Source organism: Seriola aureovittata, chromosome 15 (genome assembly GCF_021018895.1).
Source record: "Seriola aureovittata isolate HTS-2021-v1 ecotype China chromosome 15, ASM2101889v1, whole genome shotgun sequence".
Taxonomy (NCBI): Eukaryota; Metazoa; Chordata; class Actinopteri; order Carangiformes; family Carangidae; genus Seriola; species Seriola aureovittata.
The window spans coordinates 5441055-5467238 of record NC_079378.1 but is presented as its reverse complement, the minus strand read 5'-3'; the positions used below and the strand labels follow the sequence as shown (position 1 = coordinate 5467238).

The window sequence follows — 26184 nt, the reverse complement described above, 5'->3', positions numbered from 1 at the left end:
TATTTGTATTTAGGAGGAAGTGAAGACACAAATAGAACTAGAAACTGAGTCAGCTGAACACCACCTCCTGATCAGTGGATTGGCAATTTTATCTTCATAAAATAAGGAAAAAAAGAAGTCAGAGACAGAGCCAGGATTAGTTTTGCCTTATTTCTTTATTGCAGACATTTTTTTTCCCCAGTTTTGCTTGTATACATGTCAAAACTCATTTCAGTGACCGTACTGCAGTACTGTGAGCAGAATGATGCATGTGAATACAGGGGGTGAGTTTGCAGCCAGTGGGACCATTACCATGCCCGCCACGGCTTTGTGTGTCTCGTTTAATCAAGACGAGTTCAATGACCTTGATTGTCACACTGTAAAGTTTTTTTTAACCAGTGCTTTTTTTTCTTTTTTTAATCTCAGTGATCCATCCCATCTGTTTGGGCAAAAGGATTGAGGTCATCAAGCTATATAAGATGTAACCTTGTCCCGTCTCACATACATGGCAACATTAACTCACAAATGAAGTGACAAAAACAAGGTCTGCAGAAGGTCCACAGGCACGGTGACGGCGAATTCATAACATAAAAAAATCACCATGTGAGTGCTTTAGACATCTGCTTATCAAATTAGTTTTAGGGAATCAAATATGACAATTGATGGTCAAATGTTAAAAAATATACAACTTTATCCTCCTTAACTGGCATTTGTGGACAAGACCTTTTTCATTTTTTCATTTTTTTTTTTTTTTTACATACCTTTGTTTGATTCATGTTTTTTTGCTTTATTTACAACAAGTATTGCCCCTTCTCATCAAATAGTATATACTGACTTTGCTACTAAAGTTTCAGTGTGTCATCGTGCTAAACACAAATGTTTTCTGCAGAAACACTTAAATTGCATAACTTCCCAATTTGAAACAAGTTAACTGCCCTTTACCGGGAAATCACACACCTCAGATAAATGCACTGTCAGAACTAAAGTGCTTAATGAGATTTCTATCCCCAGTGTGAGCTGCCATTCTCATGGTAACTGGACAAAGGGATACAGATGAGGCTTTATGGAAATAAAGAAAAAAAAAAGAAACAAATGAAGAAACACAGTCTCCAGTTTGTGGAGGTTTGATAAAAGAGGCTCGGAGTAAGAGAAGCCCCATTTTTCTCACAGTTCAGTCTCCTGGCATGTGTGATGAGAGGGAATGTAGTGGTGCATTAACTATTCTCATCCAGCACTCCACTGTGCGCCCTTCCAGAGAAGCTTCAAGACCTTTATTCAGCTCATTTTCCCCCTTCGCTCACTCAATGAGATTTGGGCAGACGCTGACTTAGACTAAATAATAGACACAGGTGGAAGGAGGTCCGCCCGGCCACAGAGGTGGATTTGAAGGGTTTACTCAGTGGTCAGCAGTGAGTGGTAGTGTGTGAAGCTGGGAGCTGTGACCTAGCTGCTGCTGCCGCCGCCGCCACCGCCGCCGCCTGGAAGTTTGAGGCAGTCCTCTGTCACGCCCTGAGAGGCCAGCTCAGATAGAACATTGTCCAGATAGTTGGGGTCGGGGTAGCCGTGGCCCGACAAGTTGGACATCATCTCCGTTTTGTGGTGGATGCCGTTCCACACCACTGTGTCGGGCTCGCCGGTGGTGCTGGACGTACCCACGGTGAAGATGAGGCGGCGCATCCACGCCACCTTCAGCAGCTCCAGCACCTTTTCAAAAGAGACACAGGCAGAACAATGTGAGGTACGTTTATGCATAGAGCTCAGAGCCGAAACAATTCAACAGTATGTCCATCAACGTAAAATCAATCCACAACTATTTCAAAACTCGATTCACTCAATGAGGTTTTTCTTTCTAGCAAACAATCCGGTTCCTCACGTTAGAATTTGTATTTTGTATTTGTAAATAAAACTGAAACTTATTATTTATTTTGTTTTTCTAGTAAGAGTTGTGGGAGGAAACTGGAGCACCCAGAGAGAATCCACACAAACACAGGGAGAAGATGTAGCTGTAGCTGAAGGCAGCTGGTCAGTTTATTGAAAACCACAAGCTTCTTGCTGTGAGGCCACAGTGATGCCCTCTATAAACCCAGAGTAATAGTTTGACATTTTGGTCCTTCTTCAAGGCCTGAATTCTTTTGAGCTGTTCTTCCTTAATGGCCTCGTATGAGCTTTTTCTTCCATTAACTTCTCTGCCATTTCATCAACTTTTAAAGTTTTTCTTTTGTTGCATAGTTCCAGCTCTGCCATCTCTTGAAGACAGGCCTTTTAGTGTAAGTAAAAAACAAGGACGACTTCTTCAGATATTGGTAGACATTTTTATTCTGGTTACTGTGGTTGGTCATCAACATCTTAGCTATCAGCAAAAGTTGTTAAAACACATTATAATTCTGAGAGACCTGGTTTAGTTAGAAACATCCGACTGCTTCAGCTTCTGTATCAGAAATGATCTCCGCAACACACATATGAATATCACATGACCATTAACGTACACTGGGCATGCGCATCCCGGTGCAAACAGGAAGCAGATTGTCTACTCTGCAGTTGGTTAGCTGTAGAAAATACTACGAATGAGGGACAGCAAAGGCAGTAGCATTAAAATAAAGACTGTAGCTGCACAACAGCTGCTAGCAAAGACAACGAGGTCAGCAACACTTGTATTTGAGGCTGATCAGACCCGATCAGGAGGTAAAATGGCTCTGTTCGTCCAGACTACAATGTAACCGCCGTGTTTTCAAACTAACACGGGACCAGTAGCGTTTCCAAAAGTCTCAGTTTTAGGGGTTCAAAAACGTGTGTGTGGACAGCGAGTCAAATTTACCAAACGCGATGCGATTTAAAACTAAAACGTATTAGTGTGGCTGTAGCCTCTGTTGTTAAAGGGATGTACAGAGCGGTGGGAGCTGCCATTACAGGCAGACACAGACATAACAGCCGACAAACAAACAATTCAGCCGAAATGGGATTATGTAGTTAAATCAGGACAGACATGCTGCCTAATTGATGGAAATGAACAGTGTTCCCTAAACGCTGCTCTGATTTTAACCAGTGAAAAAGCTCCTGCAGTTTCCCGCACTGTGGGACAGGCTGTGTGTCCGATACGGGGTATTTTCATTATTTCAAATCAGTGTTGTACAAGGAGCATCACATCAGGGAGTCTGACGGTGGAAGTGAGTCTGAGGCACAGCACAGAGAATCTACAACTGGAATAATTTAATCCAATTTTCCATTAGTGAATTACATCAGAGATTATTTATAAAAGCTGAAGTGTTCAGATGCGGTTACCAGCAAGGGGGAAATGAGCTGCTAATTCACCATGGAAACAACGCAGCTTTATAATGAGCACAAAATGTTAATCAGAGTAACACACCTCGACCCTGATGGAGCATTATAAGGAGTCTTGTGTTAATGGCAGTGAGCTGTTTGCACCTGATGCGTCAGCCTGGTGCCTTTGGCTCGACTCTGCCTCTGTGCTCACACTGATGAAACACTGTGACTGGCAATATTTGTATGAGCATGACTCCCCTGAGTACAGATCTTGATTGAGCTGGAGGTGGAAACTGACACAGGTAATGGACATGTTAAATCTCTCTATACTTCTTGCAGCATATACAAGTGGCTGTAGTAGTGATTCAAGCTGAGCTGTGAGATAGAAAAGGGTGTCGCTTTTTACCTTCCTGCCCTTGTCGTTGTCTGGTAGAAAACAGAAACGAGGGAATCCTCTACAGGTGTATGGCTGTCCTGGGTTGGGATGCTCCGGACCCTGGTGGAGGAAGACAAACACTGACTGATGAATGGAAAGTTATAAAGTTTAATACTTCACATCAGCTGGAATCATAAAATAATCTAATAACCAAGCTTTTGTAGGTTGATGCAACATAACAGCTCGATACAAAACAGGTTAAAGTTCTTGTAACTTTAGATTAGTGGCTTATACTGCAGTTTATCTTCACTCGCCGTTACAGCAGGAAAAGAAACCAAGGCTATCCCAAAAGAATAATGAAGGAGGTCGTCACTGTGAACTCTACACAAAGGGTGAGAGGAGAAAGCTCCACAGCATCAATCTGTTAGAAGTTTATTTGGAAATCCCTGGGTATCACTGAACAAGCTTCAGTCCAGACTGCAGTTTGCCCTCCAGTCATTTTCTAATATTCGGCTTTACCCATTTAAAACGGCGTTCCATGTAATGAACTGTATTGGCCCGAAACATTAAATGCCCTTTTCTGACATCTGGTTTCAGACACAGACTTTTTGAGGATACATAATACTTCCAGACTATTCTTGCTGGGAAACTTTCCTTTAGATACTATTAGTCCAAGGAGAAGAGAGTCTTCATCCTTAAAGCTTTTCCTCTTGTTGAAGTGAAACATGAAATACTTTTATTAAAGTGGAACTTAAATCCCACATTTATGTAGCTTGTCTATCAGCCACATACATCAGTCGGGCTCAGTGAACCGGCTTGAATGATTTTCTCTGGCTTTTTAGCCAGTGACGCTGGTGATTCTTGGCAGCTTGATAAATTATTTGGTCCCCGGTCCATTTCTGCAGTTAGGACATCTGAAAGTGCTTTTGACTTCTTTTTAACAAGTGCAGAATTAATTTCCTCTGTGGCAGCAAGACATTTAACATGAGCCATCAGGAATTGCCATAGGTTAAACTGGGCTAACTAAACCCTTCTACAGCTGACTAACTCTTAACAGACACACTATGAGCAGACTTGCAACTACTACTTTTCATGTGAGAAAACCATGTTACACAAAATATTAAGAGCAGAGTATTTTTACATAGTTTAAAATGTGTTTGGAGGGGAACTTTAAAAATCAAATAACCTAGAGGCCAATGGCCAGGTTGTTATCGCCTTAACAATATTTTTTTTGTTAATAAATAAACACAAATTTTTAGCAAATTAAAGCAAAGTCGCACTGCTCTGAGAACAGCAGCTTTCTCCTCATGGATGAGACATTAAACTCCAGGAAAGCATAATTAATCCTCCTCTAACGGAGAAAAAAACAACTGTTTTTCTGTTTTCTTTTAGGTTCAGTAGGAGCCTGGAGGTATCATGACTGCTGCTGTAAATCAATGTGCTAAACACGAAAATCAAAATGGAGGTTAAAAAAATGTTGGGCTGGATTGAACAATAAATTCTAAACACGTGGAGGGAATAATGAAATTCTTTCGCACGCCAGATCCGGTCCCTAGGGCCAGTATTTTAGATCTCTGCTTTTGCATGTATTTTCAGGCACATATTTTATCTTGTCAAAGCGACAGAGGTACCTGTATGCCAGGAGGTATGCTGTAGATAATCTGGATGGTGCCACAGTCTGGGTGGCCGGGCAGTGACTGGGCGATGCTGTAAATTTCCATCTTGCCTTTGGGCTGCGTGCCGGTCTTCTCTCCGTAGATTGTCTTACACGAGGGACACTGCAGGCTGCCGTCCTGAACACAAAACACAACCAGAGAGCCTTTTAAACACGACCAATCAATACAAACCAGGTAAGTGCTGATCAAATATGCATTGATCCACTGATGAGACTTTTGTTTTGCCATTCCCTCTTTCACCAAATCACCCCTTCGCTGCTGTGATCAATAAGTATTCCAGTTACAAACTGTACAATATGTATGGAAAGTGTTGTGTTTATTTGGTGGTTAGTTTATTTTATACTATAGCTTAAATAAATGCTCCTAGAATAAATGACTACAAGCATTACAAGAGAATATTCTGGGCAGGAAAAGAGCTGTTGACAAAATGTTGCATAAAAAAAAAAAGTTGTTTTAAAAGGACAATTCCGATGTTTTACCATGTGTTAGCTCATTTGCTGCTAATGACACACACTTTAAATTGCTATCAACCATTTTCTAACACTAGTTTAATCGCCTCATGAATGTACTGCCTCTTACACAAATGCTTTGTCAGATGAATGCTACAGTTGTGTCGTACTTGAAGGCAGACTTCCCAGATCAATCAGTGCTAAAACATTGTTACATCACCGTATAACTTCGCAAACAATTTGCTCTGAGTTCAGTACCTTTGTTCCGTTGTTGTACATGGCCAGCATGCAGAGCATATGCAGGGTGTGTCCACATTTGATGAATTTCCCCACAGTGTCTGGCAGGATGCTCTGGCCCCCCTCCTCCGTGGACGGTGTCTCGTAGCCGGATGGATTGGACAGTTGATCCATGCAGATAATGCAGTCCTGGTGTGGACACGGGGAATTTGTGTTTAGTGTCAGTCAATAAATAAAAATGTAATTACTCTTCTATGTTAGGGCCAGTAACAGACACATAACACTTTATTGAAATTCTTTGCTGAAATTTGCACCGTGGTCAATTAACAAAGACCGCAAATAAACCATCTGTGGAGTTGTCCAAACATTTACCTCATCCGGCACGCCAGCCACCACCTCCATGTAGCGCTGAATCACTTCCTCAGGTCTCTGAGCGGAGGCTGGAAGAGTGACAAAGCAGAAAAACAAAATGATGAATGAGCTGAGAGAAGTCCTACCACCTGCCATGGAGAAAAAAACAAAACAAAAACAGACACACACAAAAATGAAACTCTGGTGAGATGATATGAAATGATCTTCTTCACAACATCAAGTAAATCACAATCTCACATTGCCATATAAACGTTGTATTTCTAATCCTCTAAATAGTCAAATTAAGTGTCTGGCTAGTTTCTGGCTAATCAAACATCCTAAAATGAAGAAATGGCTGAAGTAAAACATGCAGACACACATGCTGCAGAGCCACAGAGACGATCTGAATCCACAATAACAGGATGAACCATTCAGTGTTAATGAATAATGACAATGAGCAGCGTGAGGGATGGATAGACACTTTCTCTCCCACACACACACACACACACACACACACGAGTGTCAAATCTGTTTAGGAAAGAAAACTCTGAAAGTGAACTAAACATTCATCTTCAAGCGTCTATTTTTGGGGGGTTTTATTACACAAGAGAGACTCCATTTAATTCCAGATATTCAAATGTTAGGAAGTTGGCTATTTTCTCCCAGCTGAAGAAATAAGAAAAAGAATATGAATATTAACTGATCAGTTACCAGACATGAATACTTTTTTTTTTTTTTTTTAATGTCTGACGTGTCCACTGTCTTTTTCTAATGCAGGTATTCAGGTTAGGAAGTGGCAGACAGTGTGAGTGGAGGAAGTGTCATGACAATGCAGAGATGAAAGAAAAGGGAAAAAAAGAAAAAATAAATCAAGCAGAACTACAGAGGCAGCAATGAAAAGAAGCTCATTATACAGATGAGCAACAAAGCATGGAAGACAATTTAAATGAGCTGAGCTGCATCAAAACACATACTGTGCTTTTTTTTTTGTTTTGTTTTGTTTGTTGATGGCCAACAAACAGCATTAATTAATTTATGGAGCGAAACCACTTTGATGTACCAAGTCTGACGGAGAATATGATGTACAGTATGTCTAAAGGTTGATTGCAACGAGCTGGATATTCACTGAACTCAGCGCTAATGATTATTTTCATCGTCAATTAATCGAATGTTTATTTTCTTGATTAATCAACTAATTGTTTGGTCTTTAAAATGGGAGAAAAGATATTAAATTTACTATAATATACATAATATTCTCACATTTGAAAAGCTGGAATCATCAAATACTTGGGAAGTTTTGCTTAAAAAATGACTTAACCTAGATTTCAACAAATTAATTTGCTGTTGATTGACGCCCAGATTAATCGACTATCACCACAGCAGTGGTTCCTGGGACATGTGACAGATCGGTGATGTCTTCTGCCCCAGAAGTGAATGAACCATCCACACAATGATCTGTCGATGTACAGATGGGAGACAAATCAAAGTAAAAACCCAACATAAAGGCTCTTGGTAGGGTGTTGTTCCACCCCGAGCCTCGAGAACAGCTTCAGTGCTTCTTGGCAAGATATTCACTCATTTTAGTTTTTCTATTTTTGGTTGAGGAAAACTCCTGTTCAGGTGGGTTTAGATCTAGTGTTGTGGCCTGTACAGAAGTATCTGCGTTTGTTATGTCTCTCCACTCACTCACTTACATTAGTTTGTCACCCATCTGTACATACAGTAGACATGTGGTTAAATCCAAACATGAAGGTTTCGTTAAACAGCTTAATGCTAGATTTGCACAGTGTTTGCACTATTCCACATTTTTCAGACTCCCAGCATCTCTTTCTGTTACGACGGGCAGGGAGACGCTAAAAGGTTGTTTAAAAAAAAAAAAAGAAAAGAAAAAAAAAGTGCTGCAGCTCGAATCACTGAGGGCTGACCAATAACTATGGAGATGCAAAATTTTATGGCAGGTAAGCAGCTGATGTTGACGACAACAACTGGAATGAAACTGGAGGTGAGAGCAGCAGAGAGGACAGAGTTGCAAGAGGTAGTCTGGTTTTAAAAAGTCAGTTTACAAGCCTTATCTCCTTATGTGATAGTTGCACAATATGCAGTTGCAGCAGCACTTTTTTTTCAACTACAACAAAAGTGGAGTAGTGTGAACACGCCCTACGAACACTTGAAGACAAATGAAAGTGAGTTGATGCAGGATGAAATGTTCCTCAAGCCCGTGGTAATGACAACTGGACTAAAAGAGAACGGTGGAGAAAAAGAGGTGGAGGAAGGGCAGGTGGCGTGGTAGCTACCTCTCCTGTGCTGCCTCTTTGCTCTCCTAACTGAACTGCTGCTGCTGCTGCTGTTGCTGCTGCTGTGGGGCTTGCTGGGCCTGCTGGCTGGGGGGAGGAGAGGAGGAGGAAGAGAGAAAGGAGCAGGTTGCTGCTGCTGCTGCTGCTGTAGCTGCTGCTGCTGCTGCTGCTGAGGGAGGGGGGCAGTGGTGAAGTGCACGCCGAGTCCCACTGCTGACATCAAAATGGAGGCCATGCCTGGAGTGGGGTAGGGTAGGGACGGGGAGGGATGGGTGGGGCGGGGTGGGTTGGGTTGAGGCGAGACAGGGCGGGGCGGGGCAGAGTGGGGCAGGTGAGGGTTGAGAGCAAGTGGAGATATGCAGGAGTAGAAAGGAACAAATCAAAGGTATGAGAAATGTAGCAGCAGCTGATGCTTCCACTGCGACCCTCATTTGTACACACAGACACAAAACACTGGAGTGAGACACAGCATTAAGAGCTTTCAAATTAAAATTAAACTGATCTTGTTTAACATTTTTCCCTGGTGTGTTTGTTGCCTATAAACCAGAGTTATTCTTAAAGCTGATTCTGCAAACACAGCTACTGTGTCAGAGCCTAAATCTCATGAGCTAAGGGCAAACTCCGTCTGGAAATGATCCACTGAGAACTGATGGCGGCCAGAAACTGAGACTCACCGATCAATCAGCAAACTATGTGGAATGGTTTACATGATGACAACAACAATCTCTATGCAGGCTAAGTGGTGCAGGTGCAATGCGATCATTTAAAGCAACACTATCTACCTCCTGAAAAAAAAAAAAGAAAAGAAAAAAAAACCCATTTATTATATTAAATGAAAACTTTAACTCAAAACAATAAAACACACTCATCTTCAATTGAGTACAATCAGGGGTTTTGCAACTACAGCCTTACTTGGTTTGGTATGGCCAGTAGCTTATGGTGACTACTGTTAACAATCAAAATATTAACAGACACAAGACAGACACTGTTGTGTAACTGACATTGGTGACTTAATGACTCTTGACTCGTGAATGACAATTCCCAGAATAGCTGCCATATTTTCCAGTTACAAAACGGGAAGCAAAACCCTACGACAGCCCAACATTCATACAAACAGACACTTTTCTGTTGCTTGGTAAAAGGCTGATCCAATCATCTTAAAAAGTAACGTTGATGGAAGCCTGTTTATGACAAACCTAACTCAAATAAATGCATATTAAGCCTTCTCAGACCAGCAGAGAGAATACTGTTTACTTTTTCACATGTAAAATCTCCCTCCAACAGAATTGGAGGTGGTAGAATTTATTTGTGTGTAAAATACAACAGTGATTACCATTAATGTTCATTACTGACTAATGAGCACTGAACACAATAACACTGACTTGCATGCATGTCATTATTATTAGACTGTAATGAGTCAGCTGAGACAGCTCAGTGCACACAGCATCCATTCCCTTCAAACCAACTTCGAACCATTTACTGAGACGCTGTAGCATAAATCTTGTTTATTAAGATGCTGTTTGAAAAAATATACAGAGTGAACACTTTATTAGGAACACCATATTAATACTGGGTGGCTCCTCCCTTAGCTCGCAAACAGCCTCAGGTCTTCGTGTCATTGATTCCAAAAGATGTTAGAAACTTTCCTCTGAGATTCTGCTCCATGTTGACATGAATTGCATCACATCATTTGTCAGCTGCACATTCATGCTGCCAACCTCCTGTTCTACCACATCCCAGAGCTGTTCTACTGGATTCACACTGAACTCACTGCCATGTTCACGCAACCAGTTTGAGACAACTTTCGCTTTGTGACACGGAGCATCATCCTGCTGGAAGTAGCCATTAGAAAATGATAAACTGTGGCCATAAAGTCATGACCTGGCATTCAAACAATGATTGACTGGTATTAAGAGCATGAAAGTGTGCCAAGAAAACATTTCCCACATTGTTACACCACCAGCACCAGCACCAGCACCAGCACCAGCACCAGCACCAGCACCAGCACCAGCACCAGCACCAGCAGCTGGACTGTTGATGCAAGACAGGTTGGGTCCATGGATTAATGCTCCTGGTGCCAAATGCTGACCCTACCATCCTGTATGTCGATGTATCTGATAATATATGATTTTAGGATTCTGTATGAAATTTTTGAATGAATGAAATCTTTTATTTGAGAACTTTATATAGAGCGATGTCCTTTTAAAAATACGAAAAATAAAACCTTTTCAAAAATAAGCTCAAAGGTGAGTATTAGGTAAGCATGTCAGTGATTCATTTAAAACAGCTGTACCGAAATGGGTGTGAGTGAAAGTGAAACACTGCAGCACATTCAGCTTTCTGTAAGTCATGACAACAAGTGTTGCTGTTGGAGAAAACAACCTCCCATCTCATTTTCACCATCGTAACAAATCCATCTGTCATTAATACATTTTTACAGCAACATTCAAATGACTGTCAGAAATCCAAATCATGTGTACTAACAGACTATAAGGACATATTGTATTAGTTGTATGAGTAATAGTGCGCATACCCGTCTATTATGTTGTTTAGCCTTGATCCATCAATCAAAAACCAGAGTGGGTGGAGCTGTGGGACAACTACTATCTTTCAGTATGAGGACTGAAAACTGAAGTCAATCATCCTTTGCATCCAGGGCCAAGTGGTTTATACAACATGAGGAAACCTGTGTAGGATCTCAATAAAAGACAAGCCTCCTGTGTGGGGGCTGTTTTCATATATACTGAGCCAACAAGCTGCATTATGTTGGTTCTTGCTAAACAGAGGCCTCTCTGATGGATTCAACAATAAAAGGGACATCATTTCCCCGACTCTTTTCAGTTTCATGCTTTTCAAGCTTGCTTAACATTTAGGGTGTGTTTGCTTTTTATTTTTAACTCCCTCCTCCATGTTATTCCTAAACAGACTGACACCCACAAGACACATGCAGAGGGGTGGCACATAAACCACTAACGTTACACTCAATAAAACCTGTAACCAACTCCGAAAGTGTGGTGCAGAACAGACTGAGCAGAGGTCACAGTGAGGATGGATGGTGAGTGGCCCGTTTACCTGCCAGGGCAGAGCTCACGCTGGTGGATCCGTTCAGCTGCACAGAGATAGAGGGAACGCTGCAGGACAGGAAACAAGGAGAGAAACAGTCAGTCAGGAAAAACAGCAGCAATGAAACAGACAGGGAGAACAAAACAAAAACCATTAGAACCATTTAAGTTTCCAGTCCACTTCACAGGATTAGACCGTTTAAATACAGTGACATTAAGAAATGGCTTTGGCACCAGATCAAGACAAGAAAATACAACCAGCTCCTAAATTAACTGTAAAGATTTATTTAACTTTACTTAAGTATCTGAAAAAGTGACCATCTTCAGACTGTGCAGCGAACAACTATGAGGGTCTGAGATTGATTAAAAACAACTCAACATTGAACGCATGTGCAACTAGGGAGTGTGACTCAACAGTCAATATATTGATGGATATGTACCCAACAAATTAGCTTACTGTGGAAAACAGGCTTCCAGGAAGGAAAACGAACAATTCTCAGTACTGACGTAAAAGAGAACTCTAAAGCGAGTCCAGTTTAGGGCTGCGGTTATCTTATTTGCTGATTCATCTCTTCATTAGTTCTTTAATCAACAATTACTCTATAAAAAGTGAAAAATGCTCTTCAGGATTTTCCCAAAGCCCAATGAGATATCTTCCAATTGTCAGAGGAGGATATTACATTTATGTAAAACTGAGAAAGGAGCAAATCCTCACAATGAAGAAGCTGGGTCCAGAAAATGTTTGGCATTTTATCAAAATAATTGTTCTGTTTTCTGTCACACTACTCATCAACTCACTGACTAAGTGTTATAGCAATAATACTGTTGATCTTCATTTTTGTAGTCAGGTAATCCTGCGCTCTAACCAAAATGACAAAATGACAAAGAGTACAGCTTGAAAAGGAAAAAAAAAGAAAAAAAGATGTGAATGAACATTTAAATAACATAAAAATTCCTGTTTGGATATGTTACGCTCATCACTCAGATCACTCCCACATAAGAGGACATGATAACACAATAGGAGGAAATGTGTGACTGATAAAATGAGGCCTCAGTCAACCTGCTGTCTAAAGGAAGCTGTGTGCTGCATGCCTGGTATCTGAACTATATAGGCTCCAACAACAACCACATTAATGGCATGCAACATAACAAGAACATGTATGCTGAAAGGAAAGTAGCCACTACTAAAGAAAACAAATGTTTTTTTTCCCCTTTTATTTTAGTAAATTTAATAAAAGTCTGAAACTGAAATCTCTCATTTACAAAAGCATTCAGAGGCTTGATTCAGCACTTTGTAGGAGCCCCCTTAGGCAGCAATTACAGCTTCCAGTCTCTGCAAGCTTTGCACAACTGGATTCAGGCAGTTTATCCCATTCTTCCTGGCAGATCCTCTCAAGCTCCGTCAGATTGGACGGGAAGTGTCTGTGAACTGCCATCTTCAGGTCTCTCCACAGATGTTCTATGGGGTTTCAGTCTGGGCTTTGGCTGAGCCACACAAGGACAGTCAAAGACTTGTCCCAAAGACACTCCAGCATTTTATGCTTGGGCTATTGTCATGCTGAAAGCTGAATAGTCAACTCAGTCTCAGCAGGTTTTCTTCAAGAATCTCTACGCATTAGGTTCCAATCATCCTTCCCTCAAGTCTGACAAGTCTCTGTCACTGAGGACCCCCCCCCCCCTGACCCCCCACCCCCCAAGTCCCACTACCGTATTAGACAGGTGATGATGATGATGATGTTTGCCAGACATAGTGTTTGGAGTTCTGCCCAAAGAGTTCAATTTTCATCTCATCAGACCAGAGGATCTTTTCTCTCATTCTCTTAAGAGTTCTCTAAATGCTGTTGGGCAAACTCCAAACAGGCTGTCATACAGCTTTTACTCAGAGTGGCTTCCGTCTAGCCGTATACCATATAGACCAGATTGATGGTTTGCTGCTGAGACAGTCGTTCTTCCAGCTGGTTCTTCCCCCTGCTTCTTCTTGGCAGTTAGACAGTCAGAATGGCAGCCAGAATTGTTTACACACACATCCTGACCCTGTCTCCTTCTCTTTCTTTTTTCTTTGTTCGATATCAGTCTGCAATTGCACTCAGTGTGACTGTACACTGATCCTTTGCAACGCTCTTATTAAAATATATAAAGACAACTTGATCATTCTGTCAACTGTTCATTTATAGATTTCCACCACAACTTCAATCAAGTTCTTAAGACATCTCAAGGATAATTAAAGCAAACAGGATGAATCTGATCAGTGTCTGCAAACTTTTGTAAATGAGAGATTTCAGTTTATGATTTGTAATTACTTTGCAAAACTATCTACAAACATATTTTCACTTTTTCATTGTGGGATATTGACTGTAAATTATGGGCAAAATGGCAATGTTATCAATTTGAAATTAAATCTACATCAAACTGTGCAAAAAGTGAAGGTCTAATATTTTCTGAAGCCACTGTATGCTGAATAGGCAGAGCTCTTTTAGGCTATGAAACAACACAATGCATGCTGTTATCTATTATTTGCAACACCTTCCACAGTAACCTCTAAGAAGTGTGAGCAATCACTACAAACATGGGCCCATAACACAGACCAGATTATGTACTAGGCAGAGAACATCTAGCATTTTACAATGCTGTTATTCATTTCCAGTGGCTCAGAACAGACCAAATGAAATTTAATGTTGAAGAAAATCAGAGCCAAGAGAAATTGCAAGTGAACTGCATATTCACAATACCACTTCAGTGGGCAATTTTGTCTTTGAAAATAGTTTTTTATGTTGTCGGGAACACAAAAGAAGGAAAGCTGGAGTCACACAAACTGAGCCAAAACACATACCACTGCAGGGCTGCAGCTACACAGCAGTTTTTGTCATTCCTGTTTTACAGGATAGGTCAAGGTGGCAACAGACAGGAAAGACAATGGGGAAGGGGAGGGATGGGTGGAGAGCAGCCCATGTCATGCATCCCCAGACAGCTAAATGAACAAAAGAAACACATCATTGCCATTGTGTTACTTTAACCTGTCTGCATTTAACTGCAAACCAAGTCACAATCCAACACAGATGTCATGTCAGATACCAACCTTAACCCATTTGCACTGGAAGAGCTGGTCAGAAGCGGTGCAGACAGTTGACTACCAGAAGGTGGTGGGGGCCAGGGGCTGCCCCAAGACATTCCCCCAACAGAGAGGGGTCTCCTAGGGTATGGCGAGTAGACAGAAGTGGGGTGAGCCGCTGCAGCCCTCCCTGTCCCTTGGAGGCTGGGCCGGTTCAGACTCCCTGATGAAAAGGAATGTCGTGAACGGCTGGGCATGGGTCCTGTGCTGCTGTGGCTCAAACACTGCTGGCAGGAGCACGCAGGGCCCGAGGGGATGGCCGGGGGGCCAGAGGAGGCCAGCGGGTATGGGAGGTTACACTGGCGTCGCACTTGCCGCCTGAAGCCTGTGGCTTTATTAACTTGGGCCAGGGACGTTAGATCCACTATGTAATTGTATCCATGTGGGCCCAAATCTGCGGTGCCTTGACGGGCCTGATAGCTGTGCTCCAAAAGGATAGAGGTTCGCGTCTCATATGGAGTCCACCCTCCTTCGTCATTGGCCCATTCCCAGTAGACACCACTGCCGAGGCCTGAGGACTGGGCAAACAGGGACCGACGTACTGACCGTGTCTTACCTGAAATTAGAAAAGTGATTGTCAATTAGTGCACTAAACTACAGCTGCACTATTCAAGCATTACATGTAAAAATAAATCCACATTTTCGGCTAAATCCCAAAGTGGAGTCATAACAGGGCAAAGTGCCAAGTCCTCACAGTTAAGTACCCTTACATGTAGATGTCAGCAATGTAAATCCCATATAATCCTTGCCTTAATGCAAGCTCATCCCTCATGGCAGCCACTTCATTCATTTGGCTGATGCTACTACTTTATGATTTTGTTTTAAAGTAATTTCTTAGCATTGTCCGGAGGAACATTGAAACTGCTACACGCTCGTTGTAACACTGGTTTGTCATTGTTAATTTACAAGCTCTACTGCCCCTCATTCAAACTAATTACCTCGAATCAATTGAGCTAAAAGAAGCAAAACAATATGCTGATGTTACAGTCATGTGACGGGTTGCAGCAAGGTTATATAGACAAGTTAAACAAAACAAAGGAATTTAAGAGCCGGCTAACTTCACAACTTCATCCTTTACTTGGCTAATCTTAGCTTGCAGCTATGTAAACACTTATCAAAACAACAGCGCCCCTATAAGCTAACGCTAAGTGGCTAGCGTGGCCAGCCGGGCCTGGTGTATTTACAAGGTTTCGAGGCACAACATTATAAATATGATAACAGATGAAAGCTAACTTGAACTTGTTAAATGTATGAGATAGGCTCACCTGTGTCCTGTCGAAACTGTTTCAAGCTTGGTATGTCAATGAGATAAGGCGACAGGCTGGGGTCTGATTGTCCGAGACAGATGCTCGTTGAGCCGGGTGCTCCTCCTCTCTGGCCCCGCGGTGACAGACACCGCTCGATGTAGGCGCTCACTTTGCCGCTGTAAGGCCGCCAATAGCCCAGGTCATCCTGCCATTCCCATACCGCTATCATGGGCTGAGACTGTCCAACGGATCCAGAAGGCGTAGCCGACACAGAGGGCCCATTTCTAGACCCGTTTACCCTGGCGCAGGAGCCAGACACAATCGCCATATTCACCGAGATAGCTTAAGCTAACAACAACTCGTTCTGGTTAGCTGGTCAACTGATTGTGGCTACGACGAGAAAAAAGTCTGCCAGCCTGGCTAGCTCGGCTCGTTAAAACACTGCATGATGAATCTATTAGCACGCTTTTGAAGAAGATACGAGGTAAATGTTTGATGGTAGACAGCCTAGGTAAACATTTAAGTGCATGTTGACAAAGCTGATGCGTTCACAGGGCTTAGCAGCACACAGATAACGTTAGCTTTGTGAGAGCGTTACCAGGTTTCCTTCATCCTCTGCTGTTGCCTTCAGGGACCATCGGGAATATTGCCACTCGGCAGACGTTTGTGGGAATCAACAATAGATGGGAACTTTTTAATGCTGTCAAACGTAGGCTATAGTCCCACAATGCATCAGATAAACAAATTACCCTCTAATTACTTAAGGTGATAGTGATTTAGATTTTGAATGTTTCTTTGCACAGCATGAGGAGGTCTCTTTACCTTAAATATTGAATGATTGATGATAACACCAACTTAAACCCTAAAGGTTTTCCCACCTCGTTTTAGCGGGTGGAGACACTTCAAATATCTTCTAAAACTGAAATTATCCTAAGTGAATTCCACAACAATGAAATAAAACCATTGCCATTTTTTGTTTGGGAGGTGGGGGTGTTCTGATTATTTTAGGTGGACTAGAATTCATTGTGATAGCCCTGGCCAGTAGTACAGCTGCAGTCTTACTTCTGTCTTTCTTCTAAAATATGTTAAATAAAACAATCCAAAAAAAAGCAAATCCTCCTAATTTACTATTTTTTTTAAAGGCTTGAGCACACAGCCTTCCTGTCATCTAAATTAGTAGCTTACAAGATGCACCTGAAGGTCGCATTCTTCTTCTATCACAACAAACTTCTTCATTGTCCAGCCCTTGCTTCTTTCTCTGCTCCTTTATTTGCAGGGGATTAGATCCTCCTCTACAGTGTTGCTGCCATCAACTGGAAATGAATGGGTATGGCACAAATAACAGTCCATCTAAAATCTAAGCATGTTCCTCTAAAGCTGCAGGCTAATTATTTAAATAATCATTAGAGGGGAATGTGGAGGTGAAAATTAAAGTCTTTATAGTTTTCTGGCCTAAGCTGACATATAGTGTGTATTTAATCAGTTATTACTGTTATTACTGTTATCACTTATTACTTATCAAAGTCTATGATTTAATATATATAAAGCAAGCTCAACTAAATTGAATTTTGTCCACGATACCCAAGCATAACTGTTGCAAAATGGACACGTAAAATACAAAAGATGACAATAAACTTTCTGTTAGAGGAGAAGCAGTTAATTAAATGCACATAAAAGATAATAGAACCAGACAGCTCTGACATTGGTTTGAACATGGTTTAAATCAGTTCCCAAATGGGATTTGTGCTGTCCATTTAACCAATAAACGGAAGCATAATCGATGGCTAAACCCATGCCAAGTAGTCTTAAAATCACAAATAAAAAAAAATAGCATCTGGTGTTGCAATAGAAAACTAACATTGTTCAGTTCTGCCTTTGCAATATAACCATGAAACAATATTTTCACTTATAATGAACAACAAAACTGACAGATGTAAGCAGCCATTACTTGGTTTGAAGTCAGTGAGTCAAAAATTCAACAGTGAGAACATGACTTTGAGTCATTGTTTTGCAAGGTCATCTTCTCCGAGGTAGAATATTTGAAAGTCCCGAGGTCAGAACAGCGTCTGACAAGTTGCCATTTCGAAATCAAAAATAAAAGGTTGTCTCGATGGTGCCTCTGTTCAGCATAAACAAATGTGGTCTGACAGGTGTTAAGGCGAACAAGACAGACTGATGTTTAGGAGGTACATGCCTCACTCTCTCATTTGGACATCCACACCATCAATTTGTCATATGTGTAACAGACAAGCAGAAGCTAACACTGACATTATTTGACGCAAGATTAGAGTGTTAGTTAATCCAAATTACAAAAAACAACAACAATATCTTTCACTTTTCTCTATCTAGCTGTGAAAATAATGTTGTGAAATATCTGACTCTGAGATTTCTGCCTTCACCCAAACACAATGGAGGTGAATTTTGCTTGTTGTACACACAGCATTGGAAAGTGCCATTGGAAATATTCAACAGCAACAGAAAAACTGTCTCAGTAATAATCAACAGATCTAACAATCAGTAGGTTTCATGGGGAATATTTCCTCTAGAGAGTTAGACGATGTGGGCTGTACTGTAGCTGTGGGTCACACACCTCTAGAAATTGAGCTTGGCAGTGAGTGAAAGGAGACCGGAATAGTAGTAAGACAGATACAAGCACAACAAGGTCATAATACAAATCAGCTGAATCGGAAAGCTTAGAGTACACAGAATAGGCAGTGAACAATAGTATTATAAAAATAGCACCACCACATCTTAGTATGTAATTACTTGACTTGATAGATTTTTATTCATGCTGTTCAAAATGACAAGCAGCAGATAATGACATGCTGATATGTTTAACTTAATGGCAAAGTGACACATTGCACACAGTGGAACATTTTAATAGCAATAAATCACATACATAAACATATGGAAAAATATGGGCATGCAATTTTTAAGAAGGTCAGATGACGCAGATGTCAGCCACAATGGAAAAGTCGAGCTGTGTGCACTTGAGCTTCTGCCTTGAATGATAAAGCAGCAGAAAGCCTTGGTACAATTGATCAAGAAACAGGCTAACGGGAATGAAATATTGTGTTTACAGGAGGAGCGGGGAAAAAAGGTACAGGTATCTGCATTTCAATGGAAGTAAAGGGAAAAATTCAACTTTCAGAACTTGATCTGTGTCATATTTTTCCCATCTCGCTCCTAAAAGTGTGTCACCTCCATCGCTGTCAGCGGCGTCGCGGGTTTATGCGGCTCAGCAGTGAACATGGCGGTGGGAGGTGGGAATGTAACGAATGTGGAGAAAAGAATTTAAGGAGCGCTCGGAGCTCTGCTCACTTTAATACCTGTGCACACCTGGCAGCTGTTGGATTGTAAAGTGTGGAAGGTAAAAAAAAAAAAAAGAAGGTGATTCAGTCATCAGGACAGATTCACTCATCTCCAATCAGAGAACAGGGGTTACTGATACCCTTTCTCATACAGTAGACACACGATTCTACTGATGCACACTCTATAATCCACAATGAACCTATTCACACAAAGCTGCTGTCACATGTTAATCTCTGGATGTTGTTAGAAGAGACTCCAGTCTGCATTGTAGCTCCATACATCGTCGCTAAACTGTAGAATTACACAGACCTACATAACATGCAGGCTCTCTGTTTCTACAGTGCATTCAGAAAGTATTCAGACCCCTTCACTTAACATTTTGTTGTGTCTCAGCCTTATGCTAAAATCATTCAAATTCATTTCGTCCGTCATCAATCCAAGCTCAATACCCAGTAATGACAATGTGGAAACAGAAATTTATATTCTTTTTTCAAATGTATTAAAAAGGAAAAAACTGAAGTATCACATTGACATAAGTATTCAGACCCTTTACACAGGAGGTAGTTGAAGCACCTTTGGCAGCGATCACAGCCTTGAGTCTTCTTGGGTATGACGCCACAAGCTTTGCAAAACCTGGATTTGAGGATTTTCTGCCATTCTTCTCTGCAGATCCTCTCAAGCTCTGCCAGATTGGATGGAGATCATCAGTGGACAGCCATTTTCAGGTCTCTGCAGAGATGTTCGATTGGGTTCCGGTCAGGGCTCCGGCTGGGCCACTCAAGGACGATCACAGAGTTGTCCCTAAGCCACTGTGCCGTGTCTTGGCTGTGTGATTAGGGTCATTGTCCTGCTGGAAGGTGAATTTTCTTATCTGCCCTCTTCTCACTCCCATGTTTTTCCATGGTGTTCCCCTTCTTGGTGTTTTCCCTGTTTACACTTTGTATGCTGGAGAACATTAAATGCCTATAATACTACTCAAGTAGACTTCTTCGGCAGAACGAGCTGTGCCTGGAGCAGGTGACCATACAAAAAGATCTGTGACGAGCTGAAGTAGAAACCATTGGAAACCTAGTGTCCAGAGCAGGCAAAGGTTAATATGGACATCCGACATTGTAACATTATATATCTGACACAAAATGAAGAAAAACATAGTAGGTCCCCTTTAAATCACATGTTCATCTCTAATAGAGACACAAGTGAGCAGTGTCCAGTCTGCAGGTCAGGAGATGGCTCATGAAGGAGGGTTGGAGTGATGTGTGTTGACTTATTTGGACAGACCACCGAAATAGCTTTGATCCATGTGACTAGGTCTGAATGGTGGAAAAGTACTTGGTCTTTTCCAACGTTTCCTGAATGAAATGAGAAGTGCTGTTGCAGGGCATTGGAATAACATCTAATTTTCCACACCACTGTTCAAAACTCTTGTCTATTCAGATTTTGTGGTCAGGGGCCTTTGCACTCTGAATAGTGTCAATGACACGAAAGTGCACCAGTGCATTTAAATGAAACCTTTCATGGGCTGGGCTTATAAGGCGATGTGTTGCCTTTGAGGATGAAATAATGAAATATTTCCTTTTGGGAAACCAGGTCCCAGTGCAGCAGAAAGAGCCATGGCAGACTTCAGAGGGGCAGAACAATCTCCATTATCCAGTGGCTCCTGGCCCACATTGAGGCCATCAGTGTTAATGAAACGTCCTCTCCTTCACTCTTATTAGTGTGGCAGAGACTGTGGGGTAACTGCTTAGCCACTCATGCACCAGAACATCTGGCAGTGGAGCATCCCTCAATGGAAACTATGGTAGGCACTGAGCAGTCTCCTCCAAGACAAACAGGTGACGGCTAAAACAGGTCCAAATGTGGCAGAGGCTGAAGGGCAGGACTGAATATTTGTATGTTTTACAGAGAAATGCAGACCTCAGACTCAGGGGTAAGTTATACATGTAGGTATATTCAGGTCTCTTTGTGTGAAATAATCTTTGGGGCAGACCAAATAGACGTGACCTTCATCCAACACAAGGAGATTAAATGCCTGTTAAGAAGCTGTTAAGACAGTGACAATGAATTCACAGGTTCACAGGAAATATGTCAAAAAATAAATCTCCAAACATCCAGAAACCCCTCAACCCACTCATTCTCCACTCTCTCCCTGCCACCCGTGTGTGTTGGTTTGCTTTTCTTCTCCACCAAGGTTACATTTTCAACCGTGTCTGTCTGTTTGTTGATTTATTTGTCAAAAGGATTATGCAAAACACTGAACCGATTTGCACCAAACTTGGTGGAGGGATGGGGCATGGGTCAGGGACGAACCCATTCAATTTTGGTTTCGTTGTGTTTAGAGAATCAGATCCAGGTTTTTTTTTATTATCACTTTCCTTTACATCATGAGATTTTCAACATTTCCCTCAATTTCTTAGGAAATGTTTTGATCTGGATGTTAAAAAACAAAACAAAACAAAACAGACAAACAGACTTATTTATGATATCTAGGATTTTGTACACATTGGTGCAGAGCAGATAATCCAGATCTTGTGGAAGAAAATGTTTGGAGGTATGTGCTCTGCAGAGTGCCATTTTGCTTTTGTGTTATGATTACAGCTGCATGTCACATGGCCTTTATCTTTGATAACATATCCTGATGTGACTACTTTACATGCGAAAGCTTTTTCTCATTTATGAGCGCCATGTAAGAAATAATGAAATACAGTGAATGTCTTTCACAGTTGGAACTTTACTTGTGTCCAGCAATGAATGAATCTGAAATCTGTGTAAAGATGAAGGGGGTGGGGGTAACACACGAGGGTGGATTCTCTGTGTATTACATATTGTGCATTGTGGATAAGTTGACAATGGTGATTTCAGTCAAAAGCAATGCTTCTCATGTCCTGGTTTAAGTTAAGACATGTGCCTATCTGCATTCAACAGGAGGTAGCCATGCACAGTCATGTGGACAAAAATTGGACACTGGCTGGTGTGATGATTCAGAGGCTTCTGAGCATAACTGCGTGAGAGCATACCTTTTTCAGTGAGACACCCAAACAAATTTCTGAAAGCAAAACAGTTGGCTTTGAAGAAAATGTTCAGACAGTGTCTCATCATCCAGGCAGGGGCATGGAAAGGCTGACAGCTTAATGGGATTGTTAAGTTTAACTATGCGATGCAGAGTGTATTTTTGGCAAAGCAATGAAAGGCATGCTTTGCTTACAACCAATATGACAATATGGCTAACATGTTTACAGTTCAATCTGTCACACGTCACATTTTGTCAGAGATTACATGTTTCGACTGGCTGCACATGCAATATTTAAAGAGATACAGTTATAGCTGTGTAGTTTTGCAGTGGATTGGATTCGATTGTGAACTGGAGTTCTTTTTTTTCCCCCCTACAAAACATCACTAAATACCTTTGGAAGGAGATTATGTTATTTGGCTGTTTTGTTAAAAAACCCGGTAATCTCAGTTTTTCAGGAACCAAACTGAAAAACAACCACGATTTTAGTTTGACGACAATAGATTTGTGATACTATGGGACAGACTTTAAAAATGTTTCACGAGACCAAAAGGTAAATTAATTTTCTCAAATGACGGAGGAACATGTTATTCATAAACCAATCTGAACTCATGAAATCATCACAATTCAAGACACCATTGCTGTCTTGAATTGTGATGAGCATTGACCATGCTGAATGATCCTGAGGAGCACCATGGAGTCTCAAGAGTTCAGCAGTGCCAAAAGTCTTACCAAGGGAAGACAAATTAAAACTGCTAATGTTTTAAAGCCTTAAATGATTCAATTGAACTAAAGTGTGGTATTAAAATTAATTTGGGTGGAAATTCAAAAATGAACTGGGCCTGAAAGGCAGTCCCTGGTTTGATGAATAAATGCACAACAATGAACCTAATCTGTGACCTGACTGTGACCAATGAAAAACATACCAGGAGAAGAATATTACACTGAGTACAGCCACATCAGATGCACTGCTGGTGGGCCCAGATGGTTCAAAGAGTCTGCTACAGCAGGGAAGCAGAAATATAGAGGCAGTGTACAAAACTGAGGATGCTGAAGAACACCATCATTTCATGAAGTCAAAATAAATTCTTCAGTCATGTAAACAGGATTATAATGAGGACATTTCATATTTTTGCATCTTAAACCACTTCAGACTGTCTTGCAGGTTTAGAAATAGTGACATTACTGTCTGCATGTAAATACAACAATTTGCAACTTTGAATGACAACTCCTTTTAATAAACACATTTTGCTGTACAACACTGTTAGCTGTATCTACGTGTTACAATGGCACTCCTGGTTCCAGTCATCACACATTGAAGCAGGATGACAGGGATTTTAGCCTCTCCAAAATGTAAATTCAAATTACAAATGGGATTCATACATTCAGCACCCAAAGGCATGAATATATACAGGACGTAAAAATATGAATAAAAAAATAAAAAATAAAAAAAAACACATGTTGAGGGTGTTGTATATTCATACCTTGTGACTCAGCAGTTCTCAGATGAGAACATTTGTTGGTTGGAGTCTCCTCTCAGTTACAAAACTGTTGCTGTGCTGTTTCAAAGCGCAGATAATACACAATCCTCTCTCCAGCTTGTAAGGTCTACGGGATGCAGCCATCACGAAGCCTCATGCCTGTATCAGTTACTAACAGGCCACAACATACTCTGAATGTCTTCCGTCGCCAACCACAAGAAAGGATGAAGGCCTTACCTGAACTCCAGCAACCTTCGCTTTCTGCAACCGCTCTGCACCCCAGCCCCTCCTCCCAAGACAGGAAGTAAACCAAAATACTTCAGGGGTGAAGGTCATCAACAAAAAAGTTATTTCTCTGCAGCATGGCACCGTCATGGAGTCTGATCTCCACTCTCTGTCCCCTGATGTCTGCCCTCTGATTGGCTCATAGGTACAGTAAGACCCGCCTTCTTTAAGCTTAGCAAACCAATCAAAAGTTTAAATATAAGATATTGCTGGCACATCAGCGCTAATAATGACGATCCTCATGGTCTTTTGTTTTCGCATTATACACTTTATTCAGTTACGGAAAGTTTGTTTTCTAATTTGGTTTAATGTTCTGTCATATGTTTCTTTAATTTGCTAGTAACACTTACCTTTGTGTTGTTCTCACTAAGCTCCTCTGGCAAAAGGCCTGAAGCCTAGAAATTATGGCTTTTTATGTACAGCCCACAGGAAGTTGAGGAAGCCAAAGTCAATTAAAGTCTTAAAAATCTGTTTAACATTGTTATCATTTCTTGGAAGTTCGTTCTTTGTTTGAAGATATTTTCTTTGATTGGATATCTTGAGGTTGTTAGATGTTTAATGTTGTTGCTGGTGTTGTTAAAGTTCCCCCTTGTGTCTGTGTAAGACTAGTCCATGTGTATATTAACCCCCCTTGTGTGTCATTTGGAAGGTCAGGTCTGTTTAGTTTGGTTGAAGCTTTAGTTTCTTTATTTCTGAACTCGGACCCTAAATTTTGTATCTACTTTTCTTCTAGTTTGTAATGTTAGGATTAATAGAATTTTAGCATTTCATATCCAATTTTTTACGTTTTATTAAAGCAGGTTTTCTCTTTACACCTTTGCCCTTTTTGCCTTTTTTTGCTCAGTCCCAGACACTGAGCATTTTGAAACAATTCTTAAAGGAGCTATTTGTAAGTTCTTCTATTGCTACATAGCCAGTGTTAGCATTAACAGCTGTTTACTTACCAGTCTAGAAGAAATGCTGCAAGTTCAGCATCAAATTTTATTGCTATACTCACCAACGGTTGTCTCTAGTGGTGGAAACCAACGGCAATGTTAACTCTTGCCTCTATCACGTGTTTCCTTCAACTGAACCAGATAGCCTTGGCCCGTCTCATCACTTTCCGATAGCGACTCACTCCAATGTGCCCTGAAGATGTAGCGCTGCTTAGATTGTTTATTATAACCTCTTGTTGTAGGAAACCTACAAATAGCCCCTTCAGAGCAGTGACCAAAAGACTGGTTGTTTTTCATTATTTCATTTATCTGTTTATTTTTGCAGTCTGATGAAATGTATTTATAACCATGCTGCAATATAAAGAGGATGTTGTGTATGAAGATGCTGGCTTGTTAGTCCAGTTGCAGCCCTAAATCCCGGGCAGCCCAGTATTAGCATGATAAGAATATTTCATCTGAACTTTAATATTTTTTTTTATACAGTTGAATGTGGATAAGTGGGTTAATCTTAACCACAGTCTAGTCAAAAGTACTGGAGAGAGCTGTTCAAGCAAACTACAGGTTTAAAGCCGATAGCATCCATAACCTCTTTTCAGCTGTACTAACATTAAGCCTGCAGAGACACAGTCAGAGTCTCCAGTGATACAGTGTCCGAATGATTCTGCTGTACAGTCTCTGGCAAAGATAAGCCTTTCTTAATAGTCTTAAGTCCAGATTGGGTTAAGACATATCAGCAGTGAATAAAGGAGGAGTGATAGCAGATGTGACACCATGAAGGGTTAAAAATGAATAAATATAAGAAATACAGGAAGCAAGATTTTCAAATGCAGTATACGGCACAAAGACTACATTTAAAATGATAATGTAAAGTGAGCTCAGAGAAATGTAAATAATGTAAATGTGGAAGCAGCGGAGGGTAAGAAAAATGAAAGAGAAGAAAAAAATCTACAATAACAGAGACGCAATTTCAGTAGCATTGGAGGCAATGAAAGACTCGGAAACTTCATACATTGTGAACATAATAAAGAGCAGATGCCGGGGTTAACTCCGGGTGATCACAGGATTAATGTGTAAAATGAGGTCATTGCCACCAGGAGAGCCAAAGAGGAGGCTAGTATTCGTC

General features: G+C 41.1%; 1 protein-coding gene across 2 annotated transcripts; it reads right to left on the bottom strand.

The window, feature by feature from the left end:
* Positions 1-136: 136 nt before the first annotated feature.
* dtx2 (deltex 2, E3 ubiquitin ligase) lies at positions 137-16656 on the bottom strand. 2 transcript variants are annotated; one of them, XM_056397719.1, is made up of 9 exons: positions 16060-16656; positions 14762-15350; positions 11696-11754; positions 8624-8860; positions 6351-6418; positions 6000-6167; positions 5248-5409; positions 3647-3736; positions 137-1683 (listed from the first exon to the last, which is right to left on the bottom strand). In XM_056397719.1, the coding sequence occupies exons 1-9, from the start codon at positions 16367-16369 to the stop codon at positions 1423-1425; spliced, it is 1944 nt and encodes a 647-aa protein (XP_056253694.1). In that variant the 5' UTR covers positions 16370-16656; the 3' UTR covers positions 137-1422. The 2 variants fall into 2 exon arrangements, with proteins under 2 accessions (XP_056253694.1, XP_056253695.1); XM_056397720.1 differs by lacking the exon at positions 8624-8860.
* Between the last annotated feature and the right edge of the window lie 9528 nt (positions 16657-26184).

Coding starts and splice junctions, on each gene's coding strand:
- dtx2 (XM_056397719.1), bottom strand. CDS start 16,369: ATGGCGATTGTGTCTGGCTCCTGCGCCAGGGTAAACGGGTCTAGAAAT. Junction 5,410..5,999: donor TGTACAACAACGGAACAAAG/GTACTGAACTCA, acceptor TTTTGTGTTCAG/GACGGCAGCCTGCAGTGTCC. Junction 1,684..3,646: donor ACAACGACAAGGGCAGGAAG/GTAAAAAGCGAC, acceptor TCTTTTGAAAAG/GTGCTGGAGCTGCTGAAGGT.